Source organism: Caretta caretta, chromosome 15, assembly GCF_965140235.1.
Source record: "Caretta caretta isolate rCarCar2 chromosome 15, rCarCar1.hap1, whole genome shotgun sequence".
NCBI classification, from domain to species: domain Eukaryota; kingdom Metazoa; phylum Chordata; order Testudines; family Cheloniidae; genus Caretta; species Caretta caretta.
In genome coordinates this window covers 31118454-31143601 of record NC_134220.1, presented here as the reverse complement: position 1 = coordinate 31143601, position 25148 = coordinate 31118454, and the positions used below count along the sequence as shown (strand labels likewise).

The 25148-nt window shown below is 43.2% G+C and overlaps 1 protein-coding gene across 5 annotated transcripts in view; it reads right to left on the bottom strand.

The window, feature by feature from the left end:
- Positions 1 to 25148, bottom strand: part of MYO18B (myosin XVIIIB) — a 201723-nt gene that overhangs the window by 20699 nt on the left and 155876 nt on the right. For 4 of the 5 annotated variants that reach the window (XM_075120125.1, XM_075120124.1, XM_075120122.1 and 1 more), the window contains exons 39-41: positions 13701 to 13834; positions 10511 to 10552; positions 9256 to 9417 (exon numbers count right to left, since the gene is read on the bottom strand). In XM_075120125.1, coding sequence (XP_074976226.1) covers positions 9256 to 9417; positions 10511 to 10552; positions 13701 to 13834 — 338 coding nt within the window. Of the gene's footprint in view, positions 1 to 5390; positions 6648 to 7249; positions 7409 to 9255; positions 9418 to 10510; positions 10553 to 13700; positions 13835 to 25148 lie in introns of those variants that run through there. The other variant, XR_012665109.1, reaches the window with a different exon arrangement.

Sequence of the window (25148 nt, the reverse complement as noted above, 5' to 3'; positions counted from 1 at the left end):
GGAAACTTTGCATGACAGGGCAGAAGCACTAGACAGACAGTCATGTCCCATTCTGAAATGTTACCCCATTAGTATGTAAATTCAAAGCTTAAGACTGAAGTGCCATCAATAACTCACAGAGGTCTGGAATGTTGGCCTTAGCCATGTATTTCCTCATATTTGTCTGGTTTCAGCTACTTCCTGAATGTCAGTTAAGCTTAGTGTGTGTGTTTCTCTATTGTTTCAATTAGGGCTATGGGCAGTGCTAGAAGAAGCACAATTTGTAAGCATATTATAATTGCAAAGCAAAATATTGTAAACACCACAGAAAATGCTTTCCCTAAATTGGAGGCAAACTAAGACCTGATACAAAAAGCTAAAAGCATTTGCAAGCCAAATAGAATTCTGTAGTGTGCAATCCACACCAAAGCAAATGACATACAACAATAATTAGTGCAGATTACACAGCAATTAACATGATTATGATTATGCTAGTTGAAATAATTTATACCATAATATCCACACTTGCATTGCAATACAATGCATGTCCAGAGAAAAAAGAATATCAACCAAATTAGGCTCTTGGTTCTGCATGCATGAAGACCAGTACAGCTCCAAGGCAGTAAGAGAGGAGAATTTGTCCAGATTTCTCTAAGAAATTTTCCTGTCATGTTATCAATGCAAGGCAGTTCTGAGGTTTTTAATAGAAATAATTTGTTTTTGATAATATAATGTTTTGAAATAGAATAAGTAACATGGCCAGTTCCTGAATGCTCCCAGACCTCCAGTTCTAATATAATAAGAATATTCAGATACTGAAATCCAAACGTAGGTGATCTCCCTTTTTTTTTTTTGCTGTCTGCAAGCGGTTCTTTCCCTATGATAGTAAACATATAAGTAAATTATAAAGTTCAAAGTAATTTATTATCTGGGACTAGGTTCTGACTATCATCAGATACAAACAATGAGGACCCACAAGATCTTAAGAACAATTAGATGTATCCTGATCTGTTTTCATGGACAAGAAAGTGTGACGCAGTCTTCTCAAGACTCAAGAGCTACACTTGAGAGCTGTGTGCTGATGGCTCTATGTGGTCAGTGTTGCTGCCATATGTGCTACCACATCTGAGAGAGACTAAGCTGTGTTTCCAAGAGCTCCCTTGGATGGCACGGTCTAACAATGCTAAGGAGGTACCGGGGGGAAGAATAGCTAGTGATGTTCATCGGCCATTAAGCTATTACCAGCAGGACAGTGGGGTGGGAGGAGGTATTGTTTCATATTCTCTGTGTGTATATAAAGTCTGCTGCAGTTTCCACGGTATGCATCCGATGAAGTGAGCTGTAGCTCACGAAAGCTCATGCTCAAATAAATTGGTTAGTCTCTAAGGTGCCACAAGTACTCCTTTTCTTTTTGACTTGGAATTGAAATCCTTGGATGCTTTGCATTCACAAGGGCAGTGTAGCTGCAGTGAATAGTACCACAAGATTCCCAAGATGAGATAGCATGTGCTAAGTGTCACAAATGTATGTCTGTCTTCTACTCCTGCTGTCTTGTAAACTAGTAACAGCTCATTGAGATTATCTGGGGACAGGGGCACTCAGCTTCAAGAGAGGCAACTGACAGCTTCCAAACAAGACCCTGCAGGAAGACTATCAACAGAGGGACCAGAGCAAGTAGCTCTCATTCTTCAAGAAGAGTTGTCCTATGGCATGAAAAGAGATTGAGTGAAGCTGTCTCTTACTCCTCCCCTTCACTCCTGAAGGTAGCTTCACTCACCCGTTGTAACAAGGTCTGCAGAAAGTCTTTGAAGATTCCATAATCACCAGTGCTGGACAGCACTCATCTCGGGCACTTGCAGAGAGACACTGAAAGCTTGAGCAATGTAAATATTTACTACCAGGTTATCAGCACAGATGCCAATACAGCCAAAATTACCACTGTAGACAAATGTAAACATTGTGCCATTTTGTCATCACTCCTCTTGGAAGAGTCTATAGTAATATTGCAATGAGCATGACTGAACACTGCTGCCCTCTACTACATGAAACTGGCCGCACACTAGTAACAGCTAATGGAGCTGATCCTTTTGCAGCAGGACAGTCGAGGTTCTGTCTCCACCATCACCACGAAGCTTCAAGTATGCATCATTGTGAGAACCATGAAGTTTGTAGGGTGCAGTGGGCTTGTTACCATATCAATGGGCCTAGAGGAAGGACAGACCCTTCATCCCACAGAAGAGTATCTGCACAGAACCCAGCATGTAAGAGATGACGCTATAGTATAACCTAAGTCTAGCAGGGATGTGACGAATACCCAAAACCGTTATGATCTTTATATGTGTGTCCAGTCACTCTGGGACTGTTCAGAAGTGTTTGGATACTGATCCCTCCAAGTGAAGGCCCCCTGAATAGTCCCCTATCTCCTGCATACCGGGCTTAGCAGCTCTGTAGTTCAGCAATTTCAACCTTGTTACCCAAGGATGCAGTAAATTCATATAGTTTTGAATTCACTTTCTAATAAAAAGTTGACATTTTATTCTGACTGTGTGATGTCTCTTATTTACTGGGATTCAGAGTTGACAGCCATTTTTGTCCAAATACTTAATATCAGAGAATTACAGAAAAAGTTAATCAAATTCCTGATCTCTGTACACTGGGCTGAATATAATAGCCTTATATCACTCCCTTTTGGCAGCTGCTAGCTCAGGAAAGGAAAACTATCCCACATATATTAGCAAGAAGTGAAAGCTAGGTAGATGTGTTTCTCATTACTGGGGGTTTGTGTAAGCGAAATCTTAATAAAACTGAGATCAACTGATACAAGACACATAGGCTTTTTCTCATTAACTAACTAGATTCATAATCTTCCGTTTGTTTTCATTTGATACAGCTTCCTGCCTAGTACTTCAGTCTTAGATTATTTGAGGCCATTTTCAGTTATAAGGTTAGGATTTGGAATTTGCCATTCCATAGATTTGAGAACGACTCTAGATTGTGACATCTCTTCCAGCCTGAATGCAAAGGATGGTTCTGAAATTAGGCCATGGCTGGACCAATAGGTGGCTTTTATTTATCTCCCTATAGAGATAAATACTGTGCTGCCCACAGTCTACAATGCTGCCTATTTATTATAAATCCAACACAGTTCATCTCAATGATGTAGCTTAAGCCATAATTTCTTATTTATTGCCATTCACTTACAGTTACGCCTAAGTAATTTGGACCAAAGTCCTAAGACAACCATAGGAATTAAGATAAAAGCATTCCTAAATGCAATGCTAGAGTAGAATTCTGCACACTAAGGATGCTCTGCTCTCTGACGAAGGACTTGTGTCAATTACCTATGCCTAAGTCTAACCATTGCTTTTATTGGTTTTAAATTCCATTTTGTACCAGCAACAGACAAGGCTCAGAAAGGCATTTTCAAACTACAGCAAAAGGTATTTAGAATAGTAGCTGTGTGGGGACTTGCTCTTCAGCAAATTAATTCTGGTTTGTATTTATTTTACCATGTAAACCTGACTTCACAGGGCTCAGACCGCTACACAATAAGAATGGAGTGTTTAACATTATAGGGAAGACCCTAGTATTAATCTTGAAAAATCACATACATTCAGTGTAGCTACAGATCAGAATCTGACTGCACACAACTACAGGGTGACTATACATCAGGTAGGCACTAAACCCCACTTTGCAAGGACTGCAGTCTGAAAGTCAGGTAATTTTGTATACAGAAACGAAAAAGATGTGCGCACAATACAAGCAAAAATGATTTGGAGCTAGATTGTGCCATGGATTGTGTGGGCATGAGACGTGCAAGGGGGTAACCTCCCCTCTTGCCCCACCACACACATAAACCTCTTATGTTCCTGTATAGCCTCCCTGGCCTTGGTTCGGGGTATGCTGGAGAAAGCAGGTGGGTTGCGAGTGGGCAGAGACTTGGCTGGTGCAGCTGATCTGGGGAGAGGAGTAGTTTATTTGCTACTGCAAATAAATAGTGGGACAATGGAGAGATTCCCTGCACAGCCCCTGGCCAATGGAGCTATGCACCTTCTTCCACACAGGGCTCCTGGCAGAACGATGACATAGACCTTGATTTGAGGACTTCTGAAAATCCAGCCCATGTAAGTGCTTCACATCTGGGATGTAGAGTCACTGTCTGTCTGAAGATCCCCATAATACCGGGGCGGAATTTCAAATAAGATGCCCGCCTTGTGTCTTCATTTCCAGGTCTATTTGGAGGGTTTCAGTCAAATCCTTAGCACTTATGTGCCCAATTCTGAACCCTTCCTCATGTCAGGATTCTCTCTGGTTTCAACTGGCCTGTTCTCAGGAATAAATTCTATCCCTGCAAGCAAAGGCTGCACACTTGGCCTCTGTGCTAATGTCGTTTTGTGTGTGTTTTATGTTCTGACCCTTTTCCGGGGCTAATTTCCTCAGTTTCTAGTCCCTCACAGCTGTGACCCAAGCTGAGCCACGTTAAGTATCTACCTGTCTGGCTGCTTATATATGCCATTGTCCAACTTGCTTACAGCTTGTTAACATTTTCTTCAAAAATTAACATGTCATACATTTATACACCTTAATATAAAATCTTCCCTTAGTGGTAAACATGTGAGCGTATGGCATACAAATCCACAGAGAGACTGCATTATCTCTTTAAATCATCTCTAGAGAATACATCAAGGAATATTATCCTGCTTGAAGTGTGGTTTTGAAGTAGCGGCTTTCATCTAACATTCCACTGATCCTGGTTTGGAACCGACTACCTCCTTTGATTTGATGGTTTGACCTTAAATACCATGCTCCCCCACTGAGCTTCCTTCTCCACACGTTGAAAAGAATGTAGCCTGAAACATCTCTGGGCCAATGACTGTATAGTACCTGACCTGATTAGGCAGTCACTTTTCTACAGAGGTTTTAAATAATGTATTAAAATTAATGACAACAGTATTAACCTCTCAATTATGCTCCACAATGTAACTTTCCTATTTCCACCTCTTTTCTCTACTCTTCAGTCTATAAAATTGCAGCTACCTTAAATGATGGTGCGATTGGTCAAACCAAGACATATTCGTAAAATGCATACTTGATAAGACATTCTTCGTAATCTTTGGTACTCTTTGGCCATTGTGTGATAACTCCCCATTTTTAACATTCATGTGTAATAACAACTACAGGTGTCTCCTCTGTTCCCCTCCATGTACTTGCAAACTAGACAAGATTGGAAAAAACTTTCCAAGAGTGCTCGCTGAAGGCTGCTTCTGAGCAGTTTAGCAGACTAAAATAGTTCATTAGTTGGTGTGTTATGCAAACTGAACAAAACATGAAATTGTGTATATTTTAATTATATTTTAATTAGACAGCAAGTATTGAAAATGTAATAACATATCTTTGCCAGATAAGCCACTTTGATGAATCCATCAGCAATGTTTGCAAATTGATTGATTTTTTCCCCCTACTGTTTTAAAAATACACTGGCTTGAAAGAAAAATAAACATGAAACCAGTAGATGTCACCACCTGTGGTGATTGGGACTGATTCAAAAGGCAATCATGGCGCCCCGTAATCATTGGTGCGGTTTTATTGCTGAATGACAATCAACATGCAAGAAGCCACCTGCAGCAGTTATGTTTCGGTTCTTACTTGGACCTGCAGTTGCTTTTGCATTCAGATTAGAATCACATCTCCCAAGGGTTTGCCCTCCAGTGTCCACACCAAATGGGCAACAATGGTTCTGGCTGAAATATTGGTGCATTGCTCAGGAAAAGGTCTGGTAGACAGCTCTCATGACATGTCGGTCGAAGCAGTTGTGAGATGGAAGGAGTTGTGCATTCCCTCTTTTCTCTCCATTAAATGGTGGGAACAGGCATTAGAGTCTCTGGGACCAGCAGTAGACATCACTCTGACCCTAAGCCTTTTACTTTCCCACCGCCAAAGGGGGCGTAGATGGAGTCATGCAGACCATAACCGCATGTACAATGGCACATAATTCAGTGTGTCATTTTTCTCTGCCTAGATGGGTGAGTTTGCATATGTCTCCAGTTGTAGTTAAAGCTTTTGACAAGGCATATGATTGCTAAAGGCCAAACACAAGCCACTGGCATCACAGCACTAGTCTGAATCGCAGACAGAGACCCAAGCATCTCTCCCTACTCCTTGCTTCACAGCTGTGGCTATAACACCATCCCAGACGCCTCCACAAACAACAAGCTGTTCCTGAAGCAAATTGTGAATGGCTGCTGCACACTTCCCAACAGGTGCAGAATGTTAGACCTGAACCAGCTCTTTAGGGGACTGCAGAACGTGTTGGTGTCACCAGAATATCAGAGTCTGGGCCAGGTGTCTTCAGTGTGCGCCTGCTCTGAGAGCCTCGAGCTCCGCTGAGCTTCAGTGGCATGATTGTGTCAGTCAGAGGCAATATCCACTCCATCAGAACAGGCAGCTTGCAGCCAAACAGAAGGTGCAGGGGCTCCTGAGTATGGCTGCTCATGTGAAGCCAGGGCTGAGATCAGCCACAGAAGCGGAGGCAACTTTTCTAGAAGATATCATGCTTCTTCCTCCAAGGTTGCAACAAGTGCGATCACAGCGTCTCTTCTTCTTCTAGCTCTTCTATTGTTCACTAAGCCCCGTACGAGACAATAGACAGCTACCACTATTTGTGAGACCTAGAGGAAAAAGCCCAGTAGGAAACAATTAAATGGACCTCTGCCAGATCCAGTAACAAAACTATGTATTTACTATTTGTTCTTCTCTGTTACTCAGTAGAACTTTTAAAGTTTTCTCAAAGAAGAAAAACAATAGCTTGCTTGTTCCAAAATGTGGTTTAAAAAAGCCGTGGTAGACATTTTCGTGGTTCTTGCTCAAAGTCTGTCTTGTTCGTTTGTTTATCACAAGCGCTGGGACACTATTATGGATACAACGTCTAGAGCTGCATGGCTTGCTGCAATGTTAAGCCTGTCCGTGACATGGATTTACCTTCCAGCTACAGATAACATTTGTCCTTTTAGACAGCTGGTTCATCCCATGTATTCTATTCGGTGTCTGCACCACACTCCAGTCCAGACCTAACAATCCACACTGAGAACAGAGTGGCACTTTTGATTTTGAGTTTTCCTTCCTATATTCTCCTATGGGGCCCGTTCTGTCTGTACACACGTGACAGATATTTTGCATTGACAGAAGGTACAGCAGTAGTCTGAGCTTGGCATCCCCCCCCCACCCCCAGCATACATGGTCTGTGACACTGCGAGATGTCCATGTAGCCTACCTTTTCCTGTCAAACAGAGAGAAATTTCAGTGGCAGCTGCCAGATATGGTTTCCATTGCCGACTTCATTCCGCTGCAAATCTGACCAAGTATCCACAATGAAAGGGCTTGGAATAAGCATGCCCTACATTGCAAGGGCTGTCAAACAGCCCCTGAACTCCTTCAAGAGTAGAAGAAAGATCTTGTGGTTAAAGCAGTAGACTGGGATTCAGAAGAGCTAGGTAAATCACTTAGACTCTCTGTGCCCCAGTTCTGCATCTGTAAAACAGAGACAATAATATTCCCCTCCCTGGCACGCTGGTGAAGTGCTCAGGTACGAGGTGAAATGCACTGTGGAAGAAGTCTAAATTAAAAAATGCAGTTTGGTGTGTGCTGTGGGCCACAATTCCTATTTTCCCTTTTGTGGAATGGATCAGTAGTATTGTGACGTGCTTGGTGATCTGACCAAAAATGGCCTGCCCATCCAATGATTCACACACATTTCCTTCGTGTCACAATCTCCACCTGCACCAAGCTTCTGAACACAGGTGCTGTGGGTGAAATCCTGACCCCACTGAAGTCAGTGGCAAAAGTCCCAATAACCTCAGTGAGACCTGGATTTCACCCCATGATTCCATTACTTCCTTGAAGGAGAGTAGCCACACAGTTACTGTAAATACACCTGAGAACATCTAGGTGTGGGTATTACAGTGTCCAATTCAAGTAATGTGAAACCCTCTCATGTTAGTTCATGGCTTTCCAATTCATTCGGTAGCTGCTACTGTCTCTCTTTAACATCACCATTTTCTGTTGCTCTGCATAACACTCCCATTTCTAATAGTGCTCAGGCAGCTACCAATTGCAGTAGGAGCGTATGTTAGAGAATTCATGGAGCACTTCCTAACACAGTGGTTCTCAGGGGTCTTCCCAGGGCACACCAACTCATCTAGACATTTGCCTAGTTTTACAACAGGCTACATAAAAAGCACTAGTGAAGTCAGGACAAACTAAAATTTCCTACAGACAATGACTGATTTATACTGCTCTATACACTATACAGTGAAATGTAAGTACAATATTTATATTCTAATCAATTTATTTTATAATTATATGGTAAAAATGAGAACATACGCAATTTTTCAGCAATAGTGCACTCTGATACTTTTGTATTTTTTATGTCTGATTTTATAAGCAAGTAGTTTTTAAGTGAGGTGAAATTTAGGGGTACACAAGACAAATCTGACTCCTGAAAGGGTACCGCAGTCTGGAAAGGCTGAGAGCCACTGTCCTAACATGATACGGCAGTAATGAAGGGAGTACTAAAGATAAAGATGTGACTAAGACTGCATGAAACGGGGAACTCTGAATACTATTCTTAAGTTTTCCCAAACTTATTGTGACTCAAAGTTCTGGATATTGATCCGAACACAAAGTCCAAAGCTTTTTAATGTTCACCAGTCAGTAGTTCTTACCCAGCTGAATGCAGTCCCTTATATTTAAAAGGGCAATGAACAATCATCAGAAATAGACATCAGATAGTAACCAATGTCACAACTAAATGTCATTGCTTTGGACGTCTGGTCAAGTGAAGGGGTACTGGTGTGGAAGAGCTGATGTTGGCTGGTGACATGGTTTGGCTTTGTACCTGCCTCTTTTATAATTCTAAGAGGGAAAGATGCAGAAATGCAGCTTTACACAGGAAATACTGTACCTTTAAAATACCATTAGCCTAATAGCACCTTGCTGTCTTGTTGCAATCTGCCAAGTTTAAAAGCACGCAAAATCAGAAATCTGGATGGCTTTTTTTTAAAAAAAGTAGCTCCTGGAGGCCCTAGGAAGGCTATGTTTTCTTGGCTCCTGTGCCCTATACATCCTGCTGTGTGTTACACTTGGCATTTACTGTTTAAAGTTTCTACAGAGGATATGTTTGGTGTGAGCTCTCTGTTTCTCACAACTCGACCTGCAGCACATACCATCCATTACCACAGATGTTTTTTTAGTTCTAAGAAAGTTCTAGACAGCTCTTACCTCAGGCTCAGGGTGCTGTGGCTGTCCAGGGATTGCCTTGAGAGACTTCCAGCCACACTGGGAACTGAAGGTGATGACCAGCCCACTGAAGACCCTATCCAGGATTTGATGCTTTCTTCTGGCTCCAGACTTAGAGTGGAGCCTAAGCTAGACTGATTGTCCCTGTAAGCAGAACACGCCACCATTTTACTTTGCATTCACTCTGGCATGCCCTCGTTCCCCAAAGACAGGAAAGAAATCTGAGGTAAGCTGGCAAATAGGGTATTTGAAAACCTTATCCTGACTGGGTTATCTCACCTGTCTTCGCAGGTTCCCTTGACTTGAAAGAACCACATGGCCAGCCTCTCTCACTGTGTGGTAGAATTTGTACTCCAGACCCAGGTCAAACCAAGCCATGCACATGAAAAATGAAGCGGGGCAAAGATGACTAAAACCTAGACCTAAAACCTAAAAACTAAAACCTAGTTCTCTTAGGGTGGTAATTTGGGGTGGCTTTTGTTTGATCTGTATTGGTCCCTTCATCCCTAATCATTTTTTTTTTTTACACCTTTAGAGGACAGAATCTGTTCTGGTCTTTCACATCGTCAGCTCAGATTGGCTCAGAGTCTGCTTGCAGTGCACATGGAACAAACTTTTCCAGGCACCCTGATTTTCATGCAAGTGCCCCTTCAGCTGGCTGTTTCTCCGTATGCTGGTGAAATGCTCTGTACCCTGGATTGGTGGTGTGCAAACACAATCCCCATCTGATTCACTGGATCTTCAGCTCTGGGATGGTGGCTTTCATCGTAAAACACATTTGAACCAGTCCTCCAGGTCTGTATCAGAGGTGGGCACAAACCTTTCAAAAGGGTTTCACACTATGTTAGGGGTTTGTGTTCATTTATCATTAGTGTCCACTCCTGATATGGTGATAGGTTGATTCCCTTTAAGAGATTCACTTCCTTTAAAAGTACAAGCCAGTTTAATATTCTCACATCAGACCCGGCAAAGAAAAAAAAACTGAGACCATCTAACTTGAATTAATAGGCAGAATATCTAGGGAAAATGTGGAAGATCAATGTAGCTGCAGCGTATGTAAAGGCAATACATCTGAAATGCCATCTGATACTAATCAAAGCACATCTAATAGGAACACGATCACATTTTCACCAAGTATTGACATCTTCTTGGCAAATGAGATTTTGACAACTATGAGACAGTATCACAAAAAAGGTGAAAAGCTTTAACCAGCCAGCAAATCTTAGGGTTCACTTACATATCTCTTCTTAAACAGGCAGATTCCAGGGCTGTCTGGACACTGTAATGAAGGAAGAAAAGATCATTGCACTTGGCGATGGATTGTGCTGTCTTTACTAAACCACAGTGGAAGTCAGAGGATCAGCTTCTGTTTGAGGAAATCAGAAACGTTTCAGATTCATTGTAACACAACTTTCTCCTCCAGCTGTCATTACAAGGAGGAGCAGAGCTACCAGGGCGTTTTTCTTTCTGTCCAAAATATGTCCTAAAAGTCAGATACACCAGAGAAGAAAGGCACATGGGTACGCGTGCATGCACACACCACCATTGTGCACACTGGGGGGTGGTATATTGGTAGAGTGACGTATGCCAGTCCAGAGCCCACTGATGGTAATGCAAGTTGTGCCAGCTGGATGGCTAACTATCCTGTAACATGCTCAAACACATAGCCCAGATCTGTAGGCTGACTAAAGGGACTGATGTGACAAGCACATGTTATGCCTGCTGTGAGCCACAATGCTATTTGCAGTTCTTCTGCATCAGAACATATGGGTTTTCCTAGGATTTACTTAATGCAATATGTTTGTGGCTTGGTGCTGTTTCTCACGCCTGTGTGCATCAGAATTAACTCCACTGAAGTCAGAGGTGACACACATCATCAGGCATTGATCAGTTGTAAATCTGAGCCCCCCTGGAATGCATCATAAGCCTGGTTTGTTATAGATCCAGAAGGACTGAATTTACTAATTCAACTTAGTAACAGGTTGGGCTTGTTTTTAGGACCCACTGGTTAGACGTTAAAGACTGCAGGGAAATGAGAAAATCTGAAGCCATGGATGTAGAGGAGGGGTAAATAACTGTAAAAAGGCAGAACACCATTTTCCTCAGCACAGCAGCGTGGAGAGTTCCTGCTGAGAAGTACTTCTCATCTCGAAGTAAAGCATGAATTGTATCTGAAATCAGTTTTGATTAGAAAGAGCATTTCTGAGCTCTTGGGTTTCACCCTGTTTTACCCCATTTAATAACTGGGGAAAGAACTGCATCTTTTCAAAGAATGGTGTCAAAATATATGTATATATACACACATGCCCCATTCTTTTAAAATATATAATATTTACATAATATTGAATAAGTATATCTTTTCAAAGAATGGAGTGTGTGTATATATAACCCCTCTATCTCTTTGTCATAATGCCCTCTTAGCAATGAGGGAAAGGAGAGAACAACAGTCATCAGAATGAAGCGAGTCCAGAAACGAGGAATGGCAATTGAATGGAAATTTTTTCTTGTCAAAATTTTTCAACCAGCTCTACTGCAAAAACGGATTCTCTCTCCCCATCCAACCTCAATTTTGAAGGCAAGTAAACGTGACAGGGCTGTCTGTTTTTTTAAATCAATAACATCAATTTATTGAGCATCTAGTTGTCAGAAGTCTGATAATTAGATGATCTGTGGAAACATCCTTCTCTCACATTAGCAGCTATGCCTGGTGTAGCCCAGTGCGTTCCCCTTTAAGACTGAGGCTTTCCAGGAGAATTCCTCTTACAAAGAGAGAGCAGCCCTGTATTCACTGCAAGGAGAGCCGGGAAGAGACAAAGCAGATTTATTTTCAGGAAGACCATCCTATTAGATCTGCTGCTGCAGGAGCAATGGCCTTGTCTGGAGGCTGTCTGGGAAAGAGACACTCCGAAGCAGTCAAAGAGACTAAAAAGCAGTTAGAAAGACAGATGGCAATGGATTGATTTACCATTAGAGAACAAATATTTAAGAGTTGTCTGAAGATGAGTAATAGAAGGGAGGTTTCAGACTAACATTTCAGATATTTGACTGGATCTGTGAAAGCTGTGGGGAAAAGAATGACTTTAGCTGAGTAAGAACAGGTCTCTCAAAAACAGATCTGGGAAGAGTAGTTAGACAATTAGCGAAGGAGAGACAGCAGGGCATCATGGGTTTTGGGGAAAATTCCCCTGATTTGGAGATTATTCGGTCACTTGTTTTGTTGAGCACAAAATTTACTGCTGGAATTATTTTGCCTTGAAATTTTAATTTTAATTAATTTGTAGGAGAATTATATTTTTAAATTTATCTGATGACAGCCTTTTTAAAGGCTCGTTGTCAAGGTTTTTAGGTGGTAAATTTGACTTGCACTGGACTCATTTTGCCCAACAGTCTGAAAGCACAAGGTCACAAGCACTTCTCTGCAGGAAGGAAATGTGAAATGTGCTGGAGAATAAAGATTTCAATTCCAACTGGCAATTTCTGAGCCTCCTGCTGGGAACATGCGTTTTTCTGAAAAGTGAGATCATTTTGTGACACTGGCACTAAAACGATTATCCCACCCGAGACTGGAAATGCTTTTCCAGTGGCTTTAATATCTGATTAACAAACAGGAGTAAACTTTAAAAATTAAGCACATAATGATAAAAATATCAGTGTTGAATAGTTAAAACTAGGTTTAACCCCCTTCAATCCTGGCCTAAATCCACTTCAGTTGTGACACAGTAAAAGGAAGTTATCCACTAACTCGACCAGCTCTTTTGGAAAAGGCTGAAAGACAAAGGCAAAATTAGGGCCTGGTTTTCCCATTACCCTGCACCTTGTGTAGCCATTTCCACTTGTGTTAAAACACTGCCCTGCTGCATTGGGAGCATTCAACCCCTATTTTGCACTGATTCAAATGACTGCACAAGGTGAAGAGCCATGAGCCACAGAGCAGCAGGCCCTCATGTTCTGAAAAAACACAACCCACAGCTATATTTATAAAAAGAAAAGGAGGACTTGTGGCACCTTAAAGACTAACCAATTTATTTGAGCATGAGCTTTCGTGAGCTACAGCTCACTTCATCGGATTATGACACCAAACACAAGGGGATTAGAATCCCCTCCCTGAGGAGAACCATGCGTCTGGTGAAAAACTGAACAGGGATTTTTGGAACCCAAAGTCTTTTTTCATTGATAAATGGTCTCTTTTTTTTTTTAACGGAAAATTTTGCATAATAGGTGGCACTCACAAACTATGCTGAGTGGGATGATTTACATGAGCGTAGAAAATGGACCAATGATTTTTGTGACTAGACTATTTCCGTCACAATTAGAGACATCAGGCCCAGTGGTCGCTAGTGTATCTGCACCAGCTGCGGAATGCTTTCCCCAGGAATGAACCTGGCCTTCTTTGTTTTGTCTTGTTTCTTTGGTTTTAGTCTAGATACCTTTCTGTATCACTTTCATCACTGGATTGCACCTCTTCAAGGGCGACCTGCAGGTCCGCAATGCGTCTGATCGAGGTTTCCAGGTCAGCTTGCAAGGTCTGCCTCATTGCAGACAGCTCATCCACCTGCTTCTCCTAGGAAAAACATACGTTAAGATTAGGTTTTGTTCAGGAAAGTTGCAAACATTCAACCATGGACCTAAATATCTGAGATAGGTAACAAACCATTCACTTAAATGATGTATTTTCTTATAGAATGTATTTGTTATTATTCCAGTAGCACCTAGAGGTGCCAACCAAGATAATGGTCCCATTGTGCTAAGTCAGGTGCAAACACATGATAAGAGACCGTCACCACCTCAAAGAGCTTACCATCTGAATGGACAAGATAAACCAGACAAAGAGTGGAAGAAAGGAAGCACTAGTATCTGATGTGCAGATGGGAAACTGAGGCACAGGGAGGTGAAGTGACTTCCCCAAGGTCACTCAGGAAGTCGGTAGAAGACCTGGAGACTGTACCCAGATCTCCTGAGTCTAGTGATTTTAACCATTAGTCTATCTCCTCTTTCCTTCAAGAGCAGCCGTGTTATGGCAGAGGTTACAGTGCACCTCAAATCCTGTAAGGAGACCCCCAAACTCCTGAACATTTCCTCTTGTTTTGAATGCTAACAGAGCTACGTCCTCTGATGGCTTTTGACTTGGGTTTTGGCCTCATGTTCTTTTCTGGTTTTCCTCAAACAGCCTTTAGAACTGCATTAACTGACCATATTTCTATCCCCCAAAATAAAATTAAACAAATGCAGGATTCTCTCTACCTCCTGGGTGCAGTTGGCAGTTGTCCCTGCGCTCTCTTTATGGTGGTGTTACACTGATCTAGCCAGACGGTAGAGTCCATGATCTAGGATGCCTTTCCCATCTTTTCAGTCTTTGACCCATTGGATTTGGTTCCACCACAACTCTTTTAACGCTCAGGTTTTAAGATTCAGTTAAATTGTGCTTTATCCAGGCGAAATGTGAGGAAGGAAGCAGCTCATTCATAAGACTAATCTGGGAACAGACCTGCTGAGAGTGCAGGGGCCAAAGGGACATTTTTTGTGTATTTCTGGGTTGCTTATCCACTTACATAACATGGTACAAACTGCTTAAAGACGAAGCTCTTTTCCGAAACATTGCCAGCTTATAAGAAAATCAGGAGTTCAATTTAAACCACGGGTTGGAAAAGTGTCGCAGTCCTGGGTTCTATTGTTCACCGTCAACATCAGCAACAAGCTGCAGCTGAGATTTTCCCATCATAATTGCAATAATGGCCACCTGAGCTGGCGCTCATCACATGGGGAATTTCACTCTTTAACCACTCACAGTCTTAACTTTGCAGTTTAAATTTGCTTTTGAGTCTTTTCAGATCACAGCTGGAAAGGCATTCTTCAGCCCGCTTTCCTAAATCATCACATGACAGAGACAGAGCGCGCGAGCTGCAAATTTAACTTGATGGAAGGTGCCAGCTGTAAAATTGCCGTCTTTGTGGTGACAAGGTGAGAGATGATTTGTAGTGCAGGCAGCGACAGGCCTCAGTGCAGGAGCCAGCCGCCTGTCAGAGTAAATAATGAAAGCCTTGGTATCACAGGGTGAGCAGCCCCGAGGGGAATAGCATTTCAGTTCATAAAACATGCAAAGAAATGTCTGAGTTTGGACTGCACACAATCACAGTTGCTTTTGGGAATGCTCCGATACTTGTAGAGACTTTAACGCTACCCAGATCTTTTTCAAATCTAGTATTTCCAGACCTTTTATTCCCCATCTATTAGGGGGGAAATGTAAGTGGATGTCTGACTGGTTCCCTTCAGGGAACTCCCCAGCCTAGGACTTAGAGTGGGAAAGGACATAGCAGGTCATTTTGTTCATCCTCGTGCCGATGCAGGTTAGCGGGGTATGGAAAGTGCTCCGGGACATGGCTTTCTGCTCCCGTCCTGTGGTGTTGTAGGCCACACAGTAGCAGACACTACACAACTGAGGTGGGAGATGCAGCCAAATGAAAAAAGCAAAAGACTCTAGCCTGGGAAGACATGCAGTGAAGTGTTAAATCACATGGGGAGAAAACACAGAGCTTTAGCGACCACATCTGTAATCAGCTATTTGTAAATTTAAAACCAACAGTAAAACAGCCTATTGATAAAAAAAGCAAACCCGCAGATATACCGATAACAGCCCTAATTAAAATAATTCCTCAGCTCCGGGAAGATGCGACTCGATTACATGTAGTTCACTGGCTGCATTCTGGTTTTGCTGAATTCTATTATTTTCCTGACATACCAATGGGGGACTGTGCTCCCCCCCCAGCACAGCGGGATGAAATTGCTTCTCCCTATCTGGGAATTCAGCTGCTTTCTTACTCAAGTTGGTGAAAATGAAAGGCCTTGGAGTCTTCTATAGAGGTGAAATATTAAGAAATAACGTAATTTCGCCAGTTTGCATTGTGAGGACGCTCTCTCTCCTTGGGCAGCTGCCGTGTATATCAGCTTCTTTTACATTGTGTTCACACGTCATTATGAGCGTCTATAAAATGTGAAGGCTGCAATTTTCAGTGCCGCTTCTCCGGGATCTGGCCCCCCGTTCCCATTAAAAGCAATGCTAGTGAGGCACACAGAAAGGAAGTGAGACCGTTGAGTGAAATTCATTCATCTACCAAGGCCAGCACAAGGCGACTGCATCAGTCCCCCTCAGAGCTGTAGAGGTAGGCTGAACCTTGGGTCAGCCTGGGATGGGGCAGCTCCTTGCAGAAGTAGTGGGACAAAACTCACCCCAAGTCAGAGTCTCCCCTGTGCTCAGCTCGGGCTCTAGGAGGGGGAAGTAAGTTTTTGTACCCTTTTTGGAGTACTGCTTACCTCCCTCCTTGCAGCTCGTTGGCTCTGCTGGTTGGCACACAGGAGGGAAGAGCCATGGCTCTACCCCTCTCCCACCCCATTACTGAGCTGCATACAAAGTCCATCGGTTCTGTGCCCCCTTGGGTCCCCTGCAAGGTTGTGTAGGACCAGGATACAATCTTGCCTGGTGGGTGAGGTAGAACTTAAGTGGTGCCTAGGTCGTGTGCTGGCTCTCTACATGGGGCTGAAATTGGTCCTTCCTCTGACATCTTAGGCCTGCATGTTCAAATGGTTCCATTGCAGGGCTGGAGAGTTGGGTTCTAAAGGACTCTGGGCCTCATCCTACAAGGTGCTGAATGAACTCCACTCCCAGAGACTTCAGTGGAAGGGGAGGGTTCAGCACCTTGCCAGACCTTGCTCTGGAGGTGATTTTAGGAAGGTCACTTTTACTGTTGGGGAAACCCAGAGAGGCCAATACAATTCACCTTCCAAGCAGGAGCTGTGCGAGGAGGAATTCTTGTTAGTAAAGAGCTTCTGAGAGCCAGTGGCCGAAGGCACCAGAGACGTGCAAAGTTACCAATCATTTTGTGGGGAGTGGGGGTTAACATTGGATGGTATTGAGCAGGTGACTTAATACATTATACTGCCGCTGTGCTAATGCTATCGATGAGCTTGGGATTCTATTCGCAGCTTCTGGCCAGAGTGGGTTATTTGACTGTAGGCTGGAAAGCAGAGATTGCTAATGAATGCTGGCAGCAGGGCTTAACAATACCGTTGTCCCTAAAACAGATGGGTTAACAGGCAAGAGCTGTCGAGTTATTGTTATTATTAGAGGCACTGGAAGTCTTCCAATACTGCGAAAAAATTTCATGCAAATTTGTGTTCGCTCTTCATTAACCTTCAAGTAATTCACTTGTGCAAATCCACGTGAAAAGTGAATTTTAAGCCCGAACGCTCCACCTTTCACTGAAAGTTAACTCTGAATTTTACATTCACTTATAGAAATGTGCGGTGGGAACAGAACACACTACATGATTTATGGAACCTGTCGCGCAGCGTGAATTGAGAATATTCAGCACTTTCTGAAGAATGAGCAAAGGAATTTGAGAATTTCATGGCCAGTCAGTAGGCAATTTGTAAACAGAAAACAAGGAGAAATTTGTCAAGTAAATGATTGGCTCAGCTTGAACAGAACCAAATAAGCGTAAACAGGAGATCTGCTGTTTATGGATTGAGCAGAGGTCTAGGTTTGGTCTTATTTTATCCCAACTGATTCATACGTCCTTACACGGGGACAGCTGAATTTGTAAATAAACTATGTAAAAGAAGGTTTCAGAGGACCAGCCGTGTTAGTCTGTATTCGCAAAAAGAAAAGGAGTACTTGTGGCACCTTAGAGACTAACCAATTTATTTGAGCATGAGCTTTCGTGAGCTACAGCTCACTTCTGTAGCTCACGAAAGCTCATGCTCAAATAAATTGGTTAGTCTCTAAGGTGCCACAAGTACTCCTTTTCTTTTTATGTAAAAGAAGACATGATAGATTGGGGAAGGTTTCAGAGATTGTAACACTCATAGCTTTCCATCCTACAAGTTAATAAGTTGTTAGTTTATCCCATGTTGTACATACATTGAGGGCCTGATCCTTCACTGAAATCAATAGCAAATCTTCCATTACCTTCAATTGCCCAGAATCAAGACCTTTGCTTTTAGAGACAAGCTATGGTAGAAGCAGACACAGCCAAATGCTATATACTGCACATGGTGAGTCTCTCGTGTACACTCTGCTCTCCAGCTGCACCCTTGGGAGTTCCATGCACAGAGCACGGAAGTGATCTGGATGGATAAGAGGTCTGCAGAGTGGATTTGAGAGTAGCCCTAGTTTAGCAGGTCAAAGCTCAACATTTATGGCATAATTTCTCTCTCCAGTCCACAGGAATGGAGTTAAGTACATTCTATAGGAAACAAGTTCCAGATGATTCAAGCAGGACAATCTTTCCTTAAGCCACAAATGGATGATGCTATCCTAAAACTGCTATTCATAGCATATATTGGGCTTTCCAATTAGCATATGCCTGGGATTTCAGCTACTATCAACATAATTGGTGCCTGCAACAATTGTACCTATTTTGCCCTTCTACTTAAATTCAAACATGGCATATCTGTACCACACAATTTTCTCGAGGAAAGGAATAATTATATCAACATAATTAAATTTCAAATGCAAAAATTATCTTCTTTGCATAAACTGACAATAAAGTTCCCAACATCAGAACACCATTATTCCAGGTAGCAATTAGAAAGACACCTTTGACACATCATGTTTCAAATTTGAATGTAAATGCAAGAAGCATTTTCCTTTTAATACACTAACCCCCATTAATTTTAAAATACTCATTGAGAATGGACTGTAGAGAGGTTCTGACTTTCCTATTGAGAAGAAACACAGAGAAACTTAGAAACATCTTTGTTGAGAAATGCAGCGAGCACCCACTTATATTGTTCTGACAAATCCTTCATGGTCATGAAACAAAGGAAGAAAGATCCAAGGAGATGAGCAGCAGCAGCCAGGAGGAGCTCACAGGCAGCCGACTAGGAAATCCCCAGACCCTTCTGGCAGGGAGAGGAGATAGCTTAGGACCCTCTGTGCCAGCAGGGGTGATCCTCCTGGGGCCAGATCTGCTGGCCCCAAAGCTGGATCTCACCAGCGGAGAGATGTAAAACAGCCACACCATCCTCCTTTCTCCAGCATCATTTTGATTCTGTGTTTTGCTTGTGGCCTTTCTGTACCTCCAGACACATCTCAGCATGACTCGTTCTTGTTGCATTCTCCATGGAGCAAGCGCTCTGTGGGTTAACAGCACCTATCAGCATGGCATCTAAGAGAAACGGGTGGGGAGAAAGCTGCCCCTGTAACATCTCAGTCAGAGAGGAGGGTGAGACAGAACAAACACCACCAGCAGGAGGTCAGTGTGCGACACGGAGCATTTTACCAAACAGACAACAAAGCCCAACAACAGCCCTCTCTTCTGCACAACTTGGGCAGTTATGCAGGGCCCCCAGTTACTTCTGAAACACCCCATCCATGCTCTCAGCATGGCACTCAGTTTTCCCGCCGTGACCTTAACACTGTCCCCAGCAAAACATGCCGTCCCTTCCTGGTGACCTTAGCTGTACCCCAACAGTCAGGGAGCACAGCAAGCTTGGCTAGCTCATGCGCGGGGGTGTCTCTTTCTTACGTATCTCACCATTCAAGCATATTTAAACTGTCCTGTCAGCCCATAAAAGCTCTGCACGCTGTGTGAGAAATTGGGTGCGAAGCCGAAAGAGAGGATGCAAGCGAGGCTGTGCAGTGTGGATAGAATTGGGGTGATGCACAATGGCCCCCAGAAGACAGGCCAAGGTCTGACTGGACATGGACGGCAGTCACTGCCTCCAGGGCTCATCGGCGAGCAGGGTAAAATGTGTGCCCTGCCATGGCCCACGCGGTACCTGTCCTACGCATAGATCACCTCTCTGCTTCCCCAGGCTGCCAGGCCAGCTCCTTCCATCTCCAGTGAATTCACTTTAAAAATAAAGCCTGGCAGACCGAGCATCAGTCTGAAGGATGCCAGAGCCTGGTGCTGTTGTTCTACCTTTCTGGGTGGCAGCCCTAGGGTAGGCACCTCCTTCACTCATTCCTTTGGGAAATCTCATGGCAGCTGTTCTCGTCGAGCTGTCGGTTCCCTCCCTCTTACGCTCACCTGTAGCTCTTTACTCCACCCCAATACACACCCCCAGGGGTGGGCAATGTCTCTGACACTTTCTCCAGGTTTCCTGGCTGATTTCGGCCAGGGTCTCCGACAGGAGGATCAGTTCCATCTGCTCGCATCAAGGCCCAACTGCTTCACTTCAATGCACACATACGGCAGTGCTCCTGCAGGTCATTCCTGTAGCACAGAGGTTCTCGACCTGCGGCCCGCAGGCCGCTTGCAGCCCGATCAGCGCAGAGCTGCGGCCCACGTGACGTCCTCAGGGCCATACGGGTACTATTGGTACCACAATGGTAAAGAGGTGGAGAAGCACCGCTGTAGCGCTTTCAGGTAGGAAGTGCTATTCTCACTCTGAAGAACAATTTGGCTTGAGTGTAATTCGGCACAGCACTTTACAGGGCAGAGGCCTCCAGAGCAGTGGCTGTCAGCCTTTCCGGACTACTGTCCCCCTTTCAGGAGTCTGATTTGTCTTGTGTACCCCCCAAGTTTCACCTCACTTAAAAACTACTTGCTTACAAAATCAGCATAAAAATACAGAAGTGTCAGAGCACACTGCTGCTGAAAAATGGCTTGCTTTCTCATTTTTACCATATAGTTATAAAATAAATCGACTTGAATATAAATATTGTACTTAGATTTCAGTGTATAGTCTATAGAGCAGTGTAAACCAGTCATTGTCTGTATGAAATATTAGTTTGTACTGACTTCGCTAGGGCGTTTTATGTGGTCTGTTGTAAAACAAGGCAAATATCAAGATGAGTTGATGTACCCCCGGGCAGACCTCTGAGTACCCCAGGGGTATGCGTAGCCCTGGTTGAGAAACACTTCTCCAGAGTGATGTAGGCTGGAAACTCTTATCACCTACTGTTCTGCAAGCAAGACTGATGAAGACTGATCAACCCTCTCCATTCAAAAACTCCGAGAAGCGACGCTGAGAACCCCGGGCTATTTAGAGCGCACACGTGTTGCGCTAATCAACCGCTCCCACTGCCTGCATGACCCCCAGTGGTTTGCGTTGCAATTCATTCACCTCAAGTCACACCAAGGAGCACAGACGGAATGAATATCGCAGCTGAAAGGACCATTTGCTCTATTGTGTATCACCACACTTATCAGACACGAGGAAATAACTCATGGGGCTCTGGGTTGGAAGGATTCGAGCTGTGGGATTGTTATGCCCATGCCCTTCTCTATCAGTGCACCATGCCTGCCATGGGAAATGCTCTCTCCCTCTCTCTTTCCAACAAAAGCAAAGACGATCCCCTGCCACAACAGGAAGCTGTAGATAACAGACGGTGCAGCCGCACGGAGCCCAGACACTCCTGAAACCAGCCAATGGCTAGTCACAGATCAGCCACACCCTGGCAAAGACGAACAAGGCTCTGCTGCTTGACAGTTGTTTTGTTATTAGCTTAGCTGTTTCTGCCTTTGGCTGTGTTTCCCGCTTCACAGAGGGTTAGAAGGGGAGATGGCCAATCAGCTCCTGTCTGGTCCGTCCTCTCATTCAGGACAGAACTGTCCCATGCAGCACCCTATCTGGTGCTAAAGGGTGACCAGTTTAGTTGGAGAGGGCCACTGGAACCTCAGGAAGCAGGCAAGGCTGCTGGGATTGCAAAGGGTGATGGATCCGGGGAGCTGGCTGAGCTAACAGGGGAAGCGGAGAGAAGGAGTTTGTTGAAGAATTGTTGCAGTAAAGCACAGGACAGATGCTGGGTGTTCACTGCGTGTACAGGTGGCACTAGCCTGTAGTGGGTTGGTCTATAGATGACTTGAGATGCTAAAGGGATGCAGGAACCTTTCCATATTTGCAGCTTTTCTAAAAATCTGTCTCCTGTTTGTACTAATCTCATGTGTATTTACCCTGTAATTATGGAAATCACCCCGATTATTACTGTAATTCCTGCTAAAATATACTTTGTTTGATAGATGTACCATCTATTTATGCAAAGTGGCCCAAATTGGATTTTCCTACCAACTACATGGGTGGATAAATTGCCTTAATGTACAGCACTGTCAAAAAAAACCTGTACAATACTGTACAGTCAATAGTTCAAAAGCATTTATTTTAGAAAGCCGAGGTTAATATTACCCGACTTGGAATATGAATTAAAGTCTTCCAAGATAACAGGGAAGAGAATTCAGGCTGCCATTGTTATTGTATAACAAAAGCCATATGTAGCAAAAAAAACTATGTGTCTCAGTGAGGAAACCTTGTCTTCAAAATCTGTATAGAAAATTTTGCAATTCATTCCATTCTGGTGGGTCTGTGACTGTTGTCACATGCTTAAAGTTCCCAGCCGTGGCATTTTCCAAATAAGATTTCATATAAGACCATTTACTGCTGATCTAATTAAACATTATCAAAATTCTGGCAATATATGTCATCAGCAAAGCAAGGAACTCTGCCCTTCTAATGCAATTGTCAATGCTGCTCAGTTATGAAAATGAGCCCAATGCTTTTCCCCTGAGATCGCCCTTCGCCTCAAATACTCCTTTGAGCGTCCCCTTTCATATTGTCCTTTGTGGGCACTGTGATTCCCAGACTGATCCGCCATGCATGTCCCAGTGTGGCATAGAGAAAGAGAGACGCTGTGCTGGGAAAATATTGTTTCCGCTTTGTGAATGCTCCAGAAAAAAAATAGGGATGTGAGGTTCAACGAGTGGAAGTCACGCAGCACACTCTGTTTAGCTTCACTGGAAACCTGTGAAAGCAAACCAGTGATCAACCAGCGATTTCCTTCTATTCGGCAGCAAGCAGTGACGTCACAGACAAGTGCATTGTGTACAACAGGCAGTGAGAGAATGCGAGGACAATGGGGTTTTATTATGCATGATAACATGCTTGAAACACTCTCAGTGTCAAACGCTTTCCAGGTTGGAGGTTCTTGAAGTCTTTAATTATTGATTGTGGGTCAGGTTCTGTTCTCAGTTACTCCAGTGTAAAGCCAGAGGAGTAACTACATTGCCTTTACTGGTGTCATGGAGATCAGAATCTGGCGCTTTTGCTCTAGAGTTTGATAACATTATGCAGCATTACCTCCAGTGCTAGAAGACAACATGATTTAAAGTTGTGTGATAAGCCTCTTTCCAGGCTGTGCAATTTGTTATGCTCCTGACTTGGCCAAATGAAGGTGCTTTGGGTTTCTTTTTGCAATCACGACTGAATCCAGCTAAGACGAGCTGAGCAGAATCTCCTCTATGTGTTGGAAATGGGAAGGCAAAGCAAGGCCAACAGTGACCAAGGCATCTGCAAATAAAAGGGGGAGAACTGCTCATGCCCTCAGCTGCAATGGGTTGGATGACAAGAAGAGCATGATCAGAGCACAGTGAATAGTTCGTGGTGGATAATTTATACAATTTGCCTCATTTAATGGTTCGTGGCCTATTGATGAGCACCTGACATTCTCAAGGTCATTTGAAATTATTTCAACAAAATCTTCTTCGGGAGACAACTGTCTGTTGGCAGTTCGCTGCAAATGCTCCATATTTGAAATTCAAACTATGTTCAGGTTTGATTGGATACATAGGTCACATGGTATTGTTTCTGCTCCTCCCACTGGAGGAGCATAACTTTTAGAGTCAGGTTTCTGGTGTGAATAGCAAAGACTGCAAATTCAGAATTTGCTTCCACAGTCTCCAATATTCACTTAAACACATGTTCTTTCCAAGAACATTCCTGCCAGTGAACACAGCGGCTATGTTGACTCATATATGCTGGCTAGCATACATATATATTATCTGATAATACTACCCACAATATATATTTCCAAGCATTTAAGCATACATGCTATTAAGTATTAATATAGCAGTTATATAGCTCAGACGGGTCTGTATCTGATTATAATAATGTTCACTTATGCTAAGTATCCCATAATACCTTGCAGTAGCTGAAGTAAGCTTTGTCTTAAGATAGGAAAACTGTCAGTATCAGGATACATAATTGTTTCCTCATTACAACGGATAGGAAGTTACTCTCACAAATCTTTTTATCCTGGTACCAGCCTAGGAGCTGCCTTCATATCCCTTAGCGCCTGGAATGCTTGTACCCAGAACAAAGATAAGGCTGCACCATTACCTGGCATGCATGGGTTCAGAACAAAAGATGAATGGGTGGTATACCATGGTACTGGTAATGAACAAGGTAAAAAGCTGATTAATTGAATCTAGTTTCAGGTCACATATATAGTACCTTTTACTGGTACACAAATAGGGTATATAAAGATGGCTTTAGGGCTGTAACTTTGGGAATCACACCTTCTATGAAAGGTGAAAGCACCATCACTCCACAGCATTGCTCTTCGTAGACTGGTAGAATCTTTTTCCTGCACCATATTAATGAACCTTACTGACACTGGTTATTTGGGCTCTAGAGTATATTTCATAATGGCCCAAAGTGTAGTCAAGCAATTGACTATACAATTTATCAACAGCTGAAATAATCACAGAAAGAAAACACTACTAAGGCAAAACTCAGACAAAACACATTCCTTTAAAAACATGAACAAATATTTAGGTTTTTTGCAGTATTTGCACAGCTCTAACAAATATAACAAATGGACAGCAACAAGGTGTTTAAACATTATTGGGGAGAAATGGTTTAGAAACATACAAATTCCAGAAAAGGAAGCCTGTCACTCCTGGGCTGGGTACACCAGATGAATGTTTATAACTCTGAATGCCCACTGCTCAAATGCTCCCTCAAAGCTCTCTGCTCTGCAGTGGGCTGGGAGAACACCAGCCAAAGGGCCCACTCCGTACCTAAAACCAAAGTTTGGACTGGACTGTCCAATGCTAAAGGTCACTTGCAGATGAAACCATAAATAGGGAATGACAGAATCC